The sequence below is a fragment of the Buteo buteo genome, chromosome 5 (assembly GCF_964188355.1).
Source record: "Buteo buteo chromosome 5, bButBut1.hap1.1, whole genome shotgun sequence".
In the NCBI taxonomy this organism is placed as follows: Eukaryota; Metazoa; Chordata; class Aves; order Accipitriformes; family Accipitridae; genus Buteo; species Buteo buteo.
Window position 1 is genome coordinate 18392882 of NC_134175.1, and position 15735 is coordinate 18408616.

Consider the following 15735-nt stretch of genomic DNA (forward strand, 5'->3'; position numbering starts at 1 on the left):
ATATTCTATAGCATGCAGTCAGAAATGCTATTCTGTGCCCAGCTGTGACTTTGGGAATGGTTGGCACTGTTTATAAGAGCTTTTTGAAGAAGGAAGGAAACAACTTCAGGTGGAAGGAGTTGAGAGGAAATGAGAAGTAGTAAATAAAGAAAACTTACTATTAATGTGAATCGTGTTACATTTTTCATCTTACAGTTTGCAAGACATATCAAGAAGTCCGAAGGCCAGAAGACACCCAAAGTTGAATTACAAATCTCAATCTATGGTGTAAAAATTCTAGATCCAAAAACAAAGGTAACAGACGTATATGTTTATGGTGCTAAACTAGTATTTAAATATTGTTTTAACTGTTTCTAATGTTTTTATTGGTTTATGTTTTGAAAAAGTATTATAATGAAAGCCATTCTGTTGATGGAAAATTCTTCTAAAATACCATTTCTTGTTACAGCACATGGGTGACATCTTCCAAGTACGTGATACTCCAAAATACAGACTGTAGCTAATGTGGGATATAATTTTTTTAATCTTTTCACACCAGAACTTTTAAGCTCTGAGGAAGGTGAAAACACTGGTAAATGAATGTTAACACTGCATATGATAAACACCTTTCCAAATGGTCACCATTGTGTGCCCACCTGTACGTGTTTGCAGATGAATGAGGAGACAATTTGTTGGCAATGACACATTCTTCGTGCTGCTTGCACCTCTCTTTCCTTAACCTGTTCATTTTTTTCCCTCCTTTTTTTGTGTCTTTAAATCTTTTTTTTATTGTATGCCCCCTCCCTAGAATGCTTATGTTTCTCGGGTGTGTTACCCATTTCTCTAGAAACTTCATGTAGCAGGCCAAAAGCACTCTTGTAGGTGTTTGATCTGGCACAGCATGACAATTCCTGCCTTTTCAGCAGTTAAGTCCATTGAGTCATCCTGTGGATGGGTTTTCCGTTCCTTTGTTTGCTCTGGCATTTTGGAAGGGGTTACATAGTAAGCAAAACATCCTCCTGACAGACTTCAAAGAGGAATAATGAGATAAATATAATCAAGCTAAAAAGTATTTATTCAACAGTCAGCAATTCTTAACATCTGAGTGGTCTTAAATCTTTTATACATATGTTGGATTTGAATGAACTGTTTGTTACTGCTTCTTAATTCTGGAGTAATTGCTACCATTCAGGCAGCAATACTGCCTTTTGAGAAAAGGTAGTTTTAGTTCAAGGCTGTATCCACTTGCAACCCATTTTCACTTCAGACTCCTGATACAACCACAATTCAACAGTTTGTAAGCAGAGGGGGCAAGAAGTATCCATGTCAACTTTAATTGCAGTTTTTGCATCTTCTGTATGTCATAGGCTGCCAGAAAGGGGTACTAAACCCCATATCCTGGCAAAAACTTTTAAAATAACAGTTTTAAATGCCAAAATATGTTAGTCTTCCTAACCCTTCCTGCAGAGATTAACAGAAAGCTGTGGGACTGAAGTTCCTGGGGGAATAGGAACATTCTAATCTCTTAGCAATGTTGTTATTACAACTCAAATGGTAATCAGCTATGAGTAGTCTTTTTATCTCCCCCATTTCGTTTCTTAAAGCTACATATAAATGTAAATTTGAATCAAGTTTTCCTTCTTTTTGCACAATTTATAGATGCTTTAGGAAATTACTTAAATTCCATGTTATCATCACTGATTACAGTAATTTTTTCTGTGTGTTTTTGAAACAAATCAGTATTGTTACAGAGGAATATTGGTTTATATTCATGTGATGACTATTAATTGTGGTAGGAACAGGAGGCCTGCTCATGTATCAGGATTTGATTCTGTACTTGGCACTCAAAAAAGGAGAATTATAGAAAAGTGGTTCTGTCCTTAAATGGTAGAAAGTAAGTATGTGGATTTATAAACCTAGAAGAACCAGAACAAGCATGTGTTACTATATGTAACTGTTAAAGAGCTACAACAGAAAGAGATGAAGTGTGAGAGACATTTGGGGACATGGATGAAGTTGGATACACAGAATGGCTGTAAAGACTGAGAGAAGGAACCTAGTTGGGGCAAGGGGAAAAGATTGCCGTATGGTACATTTTTTTGATAAATGGTTGTGTGCAGAGAGGGAACGCCATTGTTTATGAGCTAATAGCAATCTGGGAACCCCAGTGCTGCACAGAAACTTTCTTTTTTTTAAAATAGATAATAGTTCACATCTAAACTGCATATTTTCCTTTAAAGCAAATACTGCTTTCCCATGTAATAAGCCAAATAAAATAAAATACCAAGAAGAGACTTATTGAAGAAAAACAACAACAAAAAAAATAGTTGGGATAGTTTATTTCAGTCTTGTCAAGCTCTCTCAGCTGAAGAGCATTGCCACTGCAACTTTTTAAATAGCTGGAACATGCTTTTTAATGGAAAGTAAAATATATTATTGAAAATATGCAAATAATAGTGTTTAAAAGCTGTTTATGTTGCACCTTAAGTAAGCAATTATTTAGATGTCTAATTTATTTCTCTGTGCCCCTGTATTTGGATAACACACTCATTTTATTTCTGTTTTCTATATTTAAGATAGAAAGGTAAGGACTTATTTCCGTAAAACCATTTTAACAAACCCTGGGAGATGATGAAATCTGAAGGTGGTGTGCACCTGGAAAAAGAACAGACTATTTTACATAATCAGTCCCTAAATAAATTGCACAGGGATGCAAAGCAACAGTAAAACCAATTTTCTAGAACAGAAATTACTGTCCAAATAAACACTTCCGGATAAATGCTGTCCAAATAAAAACTTCCTGCTTACATTCAGTAAAAATGGGAACATTTGTTAGGAGATGAGTTTGCTAGCCTCTGTTAGACTTTTAAGTCCATTTTTGAGCGCTCTTGTGTACAATGAGAGACATTAAAAAATGTTACTGCAACTTGCCTGCTCTTTGGTACATAAGGAAATCCAGAGATTTACTTTGTGCATTTATATCCTAAGCAGGTATTGTAATTTCTTGAAAATAATCTTTTCTTTTTATTTTCAGGAAGTCCAGCATAACTGTCAACTCCATAGGATATCATTTTGTGCTGATGATAAAACTGACAAGAGAATATTTACTTTCATATGCAAAGACTCAGAATCAAATAAGCATCTGTGCTATGTGTTTGACAGTGAAAAGTGTGTAAGTATGCAAGACGCTTTGAAAGAATTTGGGTGACTGTTACAGACTTTTATTGGTCTGCTTTAAAATAAAACAGGAATGGTTAATAAAGGCAGATAGCCTGCCCTAATAATTGGAACGTCACTTTGATATAATCTTCATGCCAATATAGTGTCTTGTAACTTAGATGCATTAATTTAAAGGAGAGCCTTTTTCATCATTGATCTGCGATGGTTTTCTGGGACAATTCTTCTTACTACCCAGCTTGATATCCTAGGCCAAGCATCTGCAATACTCACAGAGAACAGAGTGCATCCCACTAAGCTTGAAATGTTTGCACAGCTGTTTTGCAGAGATTGCTGCAACCCTGTGGCTGAGATACCCTCACAGGCTCTTCTGCTGATGTGTCTGCCTCAGACGTTGGTTTTTTTTTGTTTTTTTTTTTACAGAAAGGTTCCCCCTTCTCTGCCTGCCCCCCCCCAACCCCCCCGCATCTCTCAAGTTTGTTAATGCATGATGCACTACCAGAGAATTCATTGTACCAACCGCTGACATTCTCTGAGATAAACAGGGCAACTGTTCAAAAATGTGCAATAGCAGGAAAAAAACCAAAACACTTTAGGACAGGAAAGGAAGAAAATGGGGTCTAAGTGAAACACGGTCTTGTGTTTACCCTGGCAGAAAGTAATTAACAAATAAAAACACTGGAATCAACACCAAAAATGGATGTTCAGGGTTTTTTTATAATCTGGAGCCTCTCTTTTGTTTTATTCTGAAGTAGCTGAGATATCATACAAAGGAAATACTAAGGCAACAATATTTTTTTTTTGTAGAAAAAGATGCATATTCACTTTACATTTACTAACATAAAGTTATTCTTTAAAGCAGTCCTAGTTCAGTTTTCTTGGTCTAATTCAGTCTAATCTGGTTGAAATAATTTCTTGTGTGTGGTTTCGGTTTGTGTTTGGGGTTTTTTTGTTGTTTTTTTTTTAATGAAGGTGGCTGTGTGGCATTTTTTTCACAGTAAAAAGATAGAGGGGTTAATTCCCCATTCCTGTAAAACTCAGGTCTTCACACACCTCTACTGAATGACTTTACTGTTGCACTGATGGATAAAAGGCTGGGAGCATCACATTCTGTACCATTTTTGTGCATGCAGCCCTTCATGTTCTTACAGCTAGTGAAGGAAAAATGTTCTCACATTGAGCAGAATACTCTGCTTCCATGAGAAACAACCAGTCCAGGTTTTCATTTCAATAAAGAGGAGAAAATTCTAGTAAAGCATTAGCCAGATTAATGTTAGTTCTGATTTTTTTTTGGTCCCCTGCCAAATTGTTTAAAAAAATAAAAAAAGTTATTACTGTGTTTACTTTCTCTACTAAAGTTCTAAGGCAAATGGCATATCCATATGTTCACCTTTTATTGATGCCTCTTGTGATTCAGCATTCTTTTCTGAAAGCTTGGTGCTCTCAATAAACTTCTTGTACACTTATTTTTACCCCTGTTATTTTTAAAGTAGATTTTCTGCACTGACTGTATATACATATCACAACATACAACATGAATCAGCATGGAACTACTGAATGATTGTGGCTTGCACATACAAATGCAAATTCTGTTTGGTTGAATTTTTGTAATCGGAAATACTTGCACAGATAAATACATTTATCTACAGTATGCTGATTGACATTTTATAGGACTTGTAAAAATAAGTGTTGAAATTCAAATTTAAAAGCAATAGGGGTCAAAACATCCATTAACATGAAAACATTAATCCATTAAAACTAAAGCGATTCATTTAATGGTTGAAAAGCCTGTATTTGCTTCAGAAATCATCACGAAAAGACATACTGCAGCATACTACCTGTATTTACAGAAGTTAGAGGCATAATTTATACTAAAAATTAGCTAATTGTGTTCTGCCTGTTCAGTCTCCCTTCTTTATGCAAAGTATATTTAAGTTGCTTTCATGGCATTTTCTGTCAAGGTATTTTGCTGAAGAGTGTTTGCCATGCTCCTTTGTAGTGTTGACTTCAAGATGGATGAAGCAAACCCTTTGAACCTGATACATGGTGTGAAGTATTTTGTGATCATCTGAAATGAAAGTAATTAGATAAAATATTCTTAATATACTAATTTCAATCTTATTTTTTGTGTAAAGGCGGAAGAGATAACTTTAACAATTGGTCAAGCATTTGACCTAGCTTACAGGAAATTTCTGGAATCCGGAGGAAAAGACGTGGAAACAAGGAAACAAATTGCAGGTTTACAGAAAAGAGTAAGTTCTGAACTATGTTTTTAAAAGAAATAAAAGAACATGTTACTTTATTTGTGTTATCTGCTTTCTATGACACCGTAATTTCTAGCATTATTCTCAGCTTGCTAAGAATTGCAGCAGGTACTAAAAAAAGAAAACTGAAAAAAGCCCTGGTAACTGTGAAACATTATTTTATGTTTTGCCATCTTGCACGGTCATTAAAGAGAAAAGCAAGGTTGAAATATGGACGATACAGAAGTTTAATTGTTTTTTGTAATCAGATAACTAGTTAAACATTGCTTCTAAATCACCAGATCTCAGATAAAACTTACTCTTAATGGACCTTGTTGAAATGAATGAATATCTCAATAGCTGTTGCAATAACCACTTGCTTTGTAGATTCAGGAATTAGAAACTGAAAACACAGAACTGAAAAATAAAGTTCAAGATTTGGAAAACCAGTTAAGAATAACGCAAGTACATGCATCTCCAGTAAGTACATGAACGTAACTCTTGTATCTGAAGTTATTCTAAATTTATAATCATTGTGCTATGATAATTATTAGCATCCATGGTGTTTCCAGTGATTGTGATTAACATACAGTGATCACGTAACATATCTGTTGAAATGCAGTATTGAAGTAACAGTAAGATTGTGACAGGCCCACAGAAGTGCAAATTGCAGTTGCTTAAATTGTGGTTCTTTAAGCCCCTTGTCATATCTATTTGTTGCTGCATAAAGACAGTAACTACTCATTCTAGTAGACATCTAAGGATGCCAGCTAAGGATCAAGAACTCTGTTCTGCACTTAAAGCATCTGGTTCATGAATGCTAATTGGGATTTTTCTAGGAACTTTCTGTCACAAACATATTGTCACTTACAACTGACATTTTCTAAATGACTTTTAAAAAATTTTGTCTGTCTTTCAAAGGAGTCATTAGGTCTTCGGAACTAACAATGGGTAGGTAGGTAAAAAGGAGCAAGTGCGAGTTCCTCATCATTGGAAATTTCTAATGCTTTCTGCAGTTCCTATGGATGATCACAACAAAAGTATTTTTAAATGACTGACAGTTACTTATATCTAGGCAGGACCTCTAAAAATGCAGGTTGCACTGCAGACTGATTGTAATGACTCCCCTCTTCTTATGATTGTATTCTATCTCTACAACATTAGGTAACTGGGAAAATAAATAGAATTTCTTAATGTACATATAGCAAAATCTTAGAAAATGATGGACTGCTTTTAAGCTGTGCATTTTGGGCTGCCTTGTTCCTGCTCTGGATGTGCACCATTTCATTTTAAATGGATGTTTAGAAATTTGGGCAATTAAAAGTGTGTTTATTATGGTGATGACAATTTTTCAGTAGTGTCTATACACTTGATATTGATTAGATGGTTGTTCCCATGAGGAACTGTCATTTCATTTTACTAAAATCTGTTTAGAGGAGAGACCACCATAAATTATAAATACTGCATAACTACCACAGTGAAAATTGTAAATTATGGATGTCTTCTCACTTACAAAGAATTCAGTGATAGCTAATCAACTTTAATGCTAGATTTAAAGTCAATTTAGTCAATTCTTTAATATTTTGTTTTCCTCAATTGGGATGACAGCTAGTTTGGTTTTATTTATTAATATAATAATGAAATGTATCTTCTAATTCAGTGAAACAGGCTCGTAAGTCTCTTGTGATAGATAAATTTCTCTTTCATTGAAATTAATGAAGAACTTGGTAATTGCATTTAGCAAAAAACTTAAAGAAAATTATTAATAATGACCAAAAAATATCCAGTTGTTTGTGATTTGTTTTATCTTTTAAGACAATGGTGTCTCATTCCTTATTAAAGAGTTAAGAGATCTAAATTTGTAAATTTGCCAGCCACTTGTAAATTCTCTCCCCAGATGGTGTTTTATTGTTAATTACTTTTGGTACAATGAATATGCATATTGCTTAAATAGCACTTATGCTACAACAGAATTTTATAATATGGATAATTATTCATATGGAAACATTAATTCATTTTGATAAATCACTACCAGCTATCAGTTTTCACGTATAATTGTATTGCTTTATTTACTCACAATTCGTGTCACAAATTTCTGAGTTTCCTCATGATTAGAATTGCAGTAAGAGGCATCTAGCAGCCTATTTAATACCTATATAGATTCTGCCACAAAATAGATTTATATAAATGAATAAATATTGGAACAGGTTGCCCAGAGAGATTGGAGCTATCTGTACTCCCTGGACATAGTCCTGAGCAGCTTCAGCTAATTGGATCCTGCTTCAGGCAGGAGTTTGTATTAAGCCACTTTCCTCCTACATGCTTCTTCGATCAATTGTGCAGCCAACAATAAAACAAACAAACAAACCCAAACACACTTTTAGAAAAGAGTCCTTCTCAAATCTGGGAACATAACTGTATCCACCAAGCCCTATCAACTTTTGTACCTTACCCAGAGACATCATTGAAGTAGGTCTGGTTTAAACTAGATTGTGTACATTGTAAATCAGAGCTCTTAATTGTGCTAGCATAAGAATAAGTATATAAAAATGCAACAGTTAGGTTGAAAATAAATGAAGGAATGGAATATTGAGGTTATGAAGTGACTTCAGTGCAGTGAAAAGGAAGCATAAATATTTTTAAGATAGTTTGAGTCTGATAAAGGAGTCATGAGTCAAAGTGCCTGGAATAGCAGTGGCTATGATTTGATGATACTTATATCTTCTTTTACTATGTAAGCGGCAAATACATATGAAAGAAGGAAATTGCAGACAACTCATAAGACGATTGCCTGTTAGTTTGCAATTAATTTTATACGCTTTTAATTCAAATCAACTATCATTTCAAGTGTGACTTTGCAAAGTCTGAACTTCTATTAGAAAAAAGCAGAAGTGGTGCAAAGAATATTTTCCTCTATTTCCACATAATTTCTGTGATGAAAAAGATGAATTTAGTTTCAAAAAAAATTATTAGATTTTTTTTGGCTGAACTTAATTTTAAAACTTTAAAGTACCATATTGTTTAAAATTTCTGTACTACTGCTGCTCTGTGTCTTCAGAATTAGAAAAGAAAAATAGCAGTTCTATCTTGTGATCATTTTTTCAGAGTAAAAATTTCAAATCTGCTGATAGTATTTTTTTAAATACTGAAATAAAATAGTTTACATAAATGAAGCAGAATATCCAACATGGGGAATAATGCCTCATCTGAATCACTTCATAAACACTTTTGGTTAGATGGGGGAAAACTTGCTTCCCTGAAGAAATTCTTCCTGTTATGTTCTATGAACATGATACAATTAGTCTTGTGATTTAAAACACATTTGTTAAACTATAAATTTTAGGTTTTCTCACAGCTCTCGTATCCATGCTATTGAATTATAAAGAGATGCCAGTGCCATAGGAGAGCTTTCTGAAGCTTTTTAAGACATAATAAGTTATTTGATTCATATATATTTAGTTAATTTGATACAGCTCTAACTCCTTATCTGTCAGTCCAGTTTGATGTTATGCTGTGTACTGAGGTCTAGGGAGGGATTGTTTAGTGATCAATGGAAAGTTTAAGCCCTGATGCGTGATACCTAATATGATAAAAGTACATGTGCCATTAACTGGCATCACAGGAGGCAACTACAGATGGTTATAAAGTTGCTTCTATTTATGCTTAAATAGTACCTTGGATTTTTGGGTCTTATGCTTTCCTTTTTGTATTTGGTTGTTTGCATGCTGTTTGTACTTTCTCAACGTTCGCCATGTGCTGAAATGGCTTTCCTGTCTTAGAGGTTGTTGACTGTGCTTTTCCTTTAGTCATTAATGCATGATCACAGAAACACTTGGTAATCAGCAATTGATTTAGCACTTCGGAATTCAACACTAGCAACCCGATTAAACAAGTATATACTTAAAGAAGCAGAAGATGTTGCAAGGGCCTGTGATGACAGTTCACAGAACATGACAAATACAAACATTGAAATCACATTGTGTGCTATATCCTCTTCTCCTTCAATCCCCAGCCCTATGGAAGGGAGACTGCAAGCTGTGCTGTCTAAGCAGGCATAATTTCAAGCTGACAATGGGTGTGTATTTTCCTTCCCCATGAGAGAAGACTTAAGGGTTTTAGTATTTATTGTACCTGTAGTGTGAAACGGTGCTGTTACAGACAGCAAGTGATGTCACTGTCATGCTTTATTTGTTAAAATAGTGATCTAGGACAGAATGTCTTTCCCACTTGTTCCCTTGGGAACAAGTAATAGAAATTCTCAGTAACTGAGAAACCTTGCTATCATTTGTGTGCAGTGCCAGTCTATAATTTCTTTACTCCTACTTCTTCCTTCTGAAGTTGATTGATTTTTTTTTTTGTCTTTAATTATTTTAGATACATTAGTCTTCCCATTAATTTTAAATGAAATAAAGTAGGTAGAAAATACCCTCAGAAATTTGAAGTTCAGTTCTTTTTGTATTATTTCACTGACCCTTGACACTGTTGGGTATTTTAAAAAAAAAAACAAACACAAAACCCCCCCCAAAAAAATCCATTGTTGCTTTTTCTGACAGTGAAGCTAAAGTTCGGGTCTTCTGATTCCCAGACCATTTTCCCATGAACAGGACCAGATTGCATCTCCTGTTCTCACTTCAGTATCAAAAAGACAATAGAATCTGAGAACATCTTTAAACTGTGGATGGATAACTTAATATGTATATAGTTTTAAATATTTGGCTCACTGCACATTTACAAAAAAATAATCTAGTCTCAGAGTGCTGCAGTTCTAAGTAGATACATCGAGACTGTCATTTAAAATAAACTTTTCTAACTCCCTCTTGTTTAAAATGGGCTTGCTAAATAAATATGAAGACATACATAAAGCCATTTGCTGGAATTCATACTCAGACTCAAATGTAATAGTATCAAGGCTTAAAATTCAGATCCACTTTTACTTCCAAAATGTTTTAAAAATATTTTGTCTATAGTTTATCAAAGGTGGTACTTCATATATGTGATCCTCAAGAACAAATAAGACATACCAGGCTGGACTGCAATATGTGACTTTACTGACAGATTTACTTCTCTAAAAGGAGTCAGTCATGTCCACATATTGAACTCTTGGGTAATAATGTAGCACACTTTATTTGCAAAACATTGTGCTAAAACATCTTAATTTGCTCATCTCTGACATCAGAATGTGTACAAACAATGTTACACATGGTGACTTACCCAAAATCCGTCAGTGGTCTAAGAGAAGAAAATGCAAGCAGCAAATTGCAGACAACACCAAGTTGGGAGGCAGGGTCGATCTGCTTGAGGGTAGGGAGGCTCTACAGAGAGATCTGGACAGGCTGGATCGATGGGCCGAGGCCAATCGTATGATGTTCAACAAGGCCAAGTGCCGGGTCCTGCACTTCGGTCACAGCAACCCCATGCAGCGCTACAGGCTTGGGGAAGAGGGGCTGGAAAGCTGCCCGGCAGAGAAAGACCTGGGGGTGCTGGTTGACAGCCGGCTGGATATGAGCCAGCAGTGTGCCCAGGTGGCCAAGAAGGCCAACGGCATCCTGGCCTGTATCAGAAATAGTGTGGCCAGCAGGAGCAGGGAAGCGATCATCCCCCTTGTACTTGGCACTGGTGAGGCCGCACCTCGAGTCCTGTGTTCAGTTTTGGGCCCCTCACTACAGGAAAGACATTGAGGTGCTGGAGCGTGTTCAGAGGAGGGCAACCAAGTTGGTGAGGGGCCTGGAGCACAAGTCTGATGAGGAGCGGCTGGGGTTGTTTAGCCTGGAGAAGAGGAGGCTGAGGGGAGACCTTATCGCTCTCTACAACTACCTGAAAGGAGGTTGTAGTGAGGTGGGTGCTGGTCTCTCCTGTCAGGTGGCTGGAGATAGGACAAGAGGAAATGGCCTCAAGTTGAGGCAAGGGAGATTTAGGTTAGATATTAGGCAACATTTTTTTACTGAGAGGGTTGTCAAACATTGGAATGGGCTCCCCAGGGAAGTGGTTGAGTCACCATCCCTGGAGGTATTCAAAAAGCGAGTGGACGGGATACTTCAGGACATGGTTTAGTGGGCATGGATGATGGTTGGACTCAATCTTGAAGGTCTTTTCCAACCTAAATGATTCTATGATTCTATGAATTGTAAGCTGAAGCTTCATTTTCAGCACAGAATTAAAAATATTTTGGATGATTGGTTAATTTCACATATGAGAGAATATTTTTTCATCTGAAACACCAGTTACTAATTGTTTTAATTAAATTCTTTTTTAGGCAGTAATAATGAATTGGAGTATTAGGGGTTTTGTTGAGAGCCCTCAATTGCTCTATTTAAGAAAAATCCACTCACATGAAAATTGAAAATAATAATAAAAAAACTAATTAGGAATGACTTTTCTCTCTCCAGTTCATAAGTACTGCAAGTTATAGGCTTGTTTGGGAAATACAAAGGGAAATCTAATATAAAACTGCCTTCCTGATTCTTCTTGCTTATATTGCAGATTTTTAGCAGCCCACGTAAGGGTTTATTCGAGGACTCATTTTAAAATACTGGCAGACTGAGATGGGTGTAAACAATATCCGTGAATAATGCAATTACGTACCGTTTACATTTTTGCAATGTGTAAGTGGGTGCACAGCATTGACAGCAGTAGGCTTCTGCTTTTGAAGGATACATTTGCTGTCAAAATTATCTTGTTGCTTGGTTATTAGTATCACTATCAAAATTTTTCTGTGGCTGTTCTAAATCTAGCCATATGGCCAAATCAACATCAATCTAATTTAGGTGCTTTTTCTATCAGTTCGTAAACTGTACGGGCAAGATAAAATTTCTTTCTGAACCTATAAAAGAAGCCATTAAAAGCAATGAGATCATACTTGGAAATGAAAAAAAGAAAACTAGGTTGTATAATCAATTACTTTTGCATAAAATGTATTGTGAAAGTGGAACATCAAATTACCAATCTTCTGCACACTTTTTCTCTCAGGATATTGTAACTATTTAAATTTTTTCAGCACATTCAGTAAATACTAAACTGGCTAGTCATTTTTTCTACTTTTGGGTTGATGTTTTTAAGTACGCTAGTCTTGCTAAAAGTTTAAAAAGTTAGTCCCTAAAATGTCTATATTTGCCAATGCAGAAGTGTTATGCAATAGAAACTGTCGCTTTTTTTCCATTTCCTGAATGGATTTGTCAAGGACATACTATACCAAACTAGGAGTTTCCTTAGAGTAGTTTGCCTTTATAGCTGCACTTACATGTGCTGTGGGAAATGTTGGCATGGGATGTTTCTTTTGTCTCTCGCTCCCTTGCATGTACAGCTAAAGTTTCCATTACTTTTATATCTGTGCTGTTTACTTTTCATCTGTTTTAGTGGCTTGGCAATACATTAGTCACTGGTCTTTTTTTGCATTTGGTCTTGATTTTATGAGGACAATCTGATTTTCATTCTGTTGTTTGCTTATGATGACATTGCTCAAGTTTGTATCACAATAAGGCTTTGGATGCTACTGCTATGTATAAATCCAACCTCCAAAGATAAGTGCATCCCTGGGAATGATGTTTCACATGACGTCTGTTTTTGCTATTGATATTGCTAGTGTAACCTAAAGCAGCCTGGGTTAGCTGTACACACAGCCTTTGTGGGTTAGCAGTTAGATACAGTTAGCACCCTCAGTTTTTGTAGTGGACTGAACAGTAAACCATTGTAGTCCACTGAGGAACCTCTGTTGAGATAAGAGATTTTTAATCTGTTGGGGCTTGGCTGAAGTTTATCAGGCATGCCTTCAAGGTTTTTCTCTTTGAGCAACATGTTTAAGGCAGAGAAGGAAACTGTGACGACTGCATGACTATGAGGTTAGATAGAAGAAAACAGGAATATTCAGGAAAATAACTTAAAAGAGAAGATGATGAAATATGAGGGAAGCAGAATTGAAAGGCAGCAGGAAAAGGTATTGGGAGAAACAGGCCTAAAAGGAACGGTGTTCTTCCATTGACTGTAAGTATTGTCAAAGTAGCAGCACGTAATACATATTCCTATCATGGCAGTGTTGCAAAAACCCGCCATTTTTAAATGGAGCATTAAAGATACTGATTGATTAGACCTTTTTTTAAAGATCTTTAATCGTGACCTAGAAGCATAGGCCACCTGCACCTACTACTCTCATTAAAAAGCTTTAACATGCTCATGAGAAAACCCCAGGATAGACATTGGAACTGTATGCATATTTCAGAAAACAGTTTTGGAATATGTTTAGCCATATCACTTAATTCATGTTTCCATTAAGACTGCCAAGTGGGAAAATGCACATGTTTTTTATTCACCTATCTTCTGCTTTTTCAATTTTATTATACCCTGTATTCAGTTAAGTGAGCACTTCTTCATGAGGGTTTAAAATTCTATTATGTTTGTGATGTTAAAATAAATTTGAAATTGTGTATGTCAGATTTCATGTTAATGAAAAAGTACTAAATGAATCGAAGATGTAGCAGTTAATTAATGAAACTGCTAATGCTTATACAGTATTTTATGAATTAGTAAATTAATATATCCTTAGTAGTCCCAAATCTCAGGTAGCTTGTAATCAGTGGTTTTGTAAACTAATTGCATAATTTCCACTTCAGGTCACTCACAGTTCCCTATAACATTCACTGCAGTCATCCACTGTGACTGTTATATATATTACCAACTCGAACGTTCTAAGGAAGAAAAACATTTTCTTATTCATTAATACACTTACGTAATTCCTATGGGGCTATGACACAGAGATTGCAATCCATGTCTTGAGACACCTAGTAAAAACAAACAGTTTTGAAAAGATTTCTTGATTAGCAAAAACTCAATCATGCTACATTTTCCAGTATGATGCAGCCAAACAGCGCATCTTCAGCATCATGCTAAGTAGAATGAGGCAAAAATAAATCTTTTGACAGGCACATAATAACATCTAATCATACTAGAGACCAAGTCCACTGAACTAGCATGTTAATTTCATTAAGAATGATTTCATGTTGTTTTCTTGCATTGATGAAATGGGGCCGGAATTGGAAAGTAATATATCAACCTGACCAATACTACATGTTCGGTGTTCCGCAGTGGGAAGCTCAGACAAAATACAATTGCTACATATAATGGCAATTTAATATATTTTTACTATATTTTCTTCCTTTATGATTTGGTGTAAGAGTATTAAGTTTCAGAAGTTATACCCTTTTTAGGTTGTATTCTTTACAGTAAGGGTCTGTTCCTTTCTCCTCCTGCATTTTCTGAGTCTGGTGATATTTCCTACATTTTAAAAGCCTTCTGTGGAATCTTTATCTTTGTGACCTTCCAATTATTATTTTCCATTGTTGAATACACTTACCTGCTGTACCTGTCCTGTCTGTGGGCTGCTTGAATATGTAAGGCTGTAAGCAGAAAGCCGCTGTCAGCCTCACAGGTCTTTCTGGGTCATGGGATGCAACACGTGGTGGAACAGCGCTCACAGCACAGGTCACAGCGCCCGCTGGTGGGCTTCTGTACTGCCCTGCAAATGAAGAATTTCTAGTGAAAATTCATTATTGACAAGACATGTTCCCAAAACTGTCATGTAAAGCTCAACACGTTATATGGTGTGAAATTACCTAAGATTATCGCTTTTCAGGTAAATAGGAAGAAACATGACTGCTCAATGTTCAGGGCTTGAATGATACAAACAGTGTATATTCTGTTTTTGTATTGAAACCTTCCATTGCCTGGATTTGACATATGTTCATCATCCTTATAGTTTTGCTGCTTTGCATCCTATATGCCTGTGCCTGGTTTCTTATGATTTTTCATGTGATATACATGCTTGCTTATGGAAACTACTCATCCTTCACTGTTTTGCATTTCAGGGAAATATTTTGCTTCCTTAATTTGACTGTTTGTATTTAGTATCTTCCAGTGTTTACTATTATGAGATCTATTTCTTCCATATAAATGTATAGCGGCAGGTATTATGTGGTAGTAATTACAAGGTAGCATTGCAAGTCTTCCACCTGTAGTCTAGTGTTTGCTTTCATTTTTACTGATTACCATTCCAAACCCTCTGTTTCACAATTCCAGCTTGGAAACAGATGAATTCTTTACAATTGCAAACACCTTTTTTTTTTTTTTTTTTTTCCTTATGAATTGCAAATTTTCAATTGAGAGTTTTGTGGTGTTTGTTGGTGTTCTCATAAGTATGGCATTTTTACTACATTTGGATACCTGTACCCTTAACCTGGCTCATCTGTAAAGAAAGTGAAGAAAGGAACTAAGACTCAGTTTAAAAGGATTTGAAATGTTCTGTTTTCTATATAACTGAAAAAAAGATTTTAAATCACTGATTAAATCC

General features: G+C 35.6%; 1 protein-coding gene across 4 annotated transcripts in view; it reads left to right on the forward strand.

The window, feature by feature from the left end:
- The window catches only part of GULP1 (GULP PTB domain containing engulfment adaptor 1), a 163139-nt gene that overhangs the window by 126283 nt on the left and 21121 nt on the right, over positions 1 to 15735 (forward strand). For all 4 annotated transcript variants that reach the window (XM_075027969.1, XM_075027972.1, XM_075027971.1 and 1 more), the window contains 4 exons: positions 196 to 294; positions 3014 to 3151; positions 5292 to 5408; positions 5787 to 5879. In XM_075027969.1, the coding sequence (XP_074884070.1) occupies positions 196 to 294; positions 3014 to 3151; positions 5292 to 5408; positions 5787 to 5879 (447 nt within the window). The remainder of the gene's footprint in view (positions 1 to 195; positions 295 to 3013; positions 3152 to 5291; positions 5409 to 5786; positions 5880 to 15735) is intronic.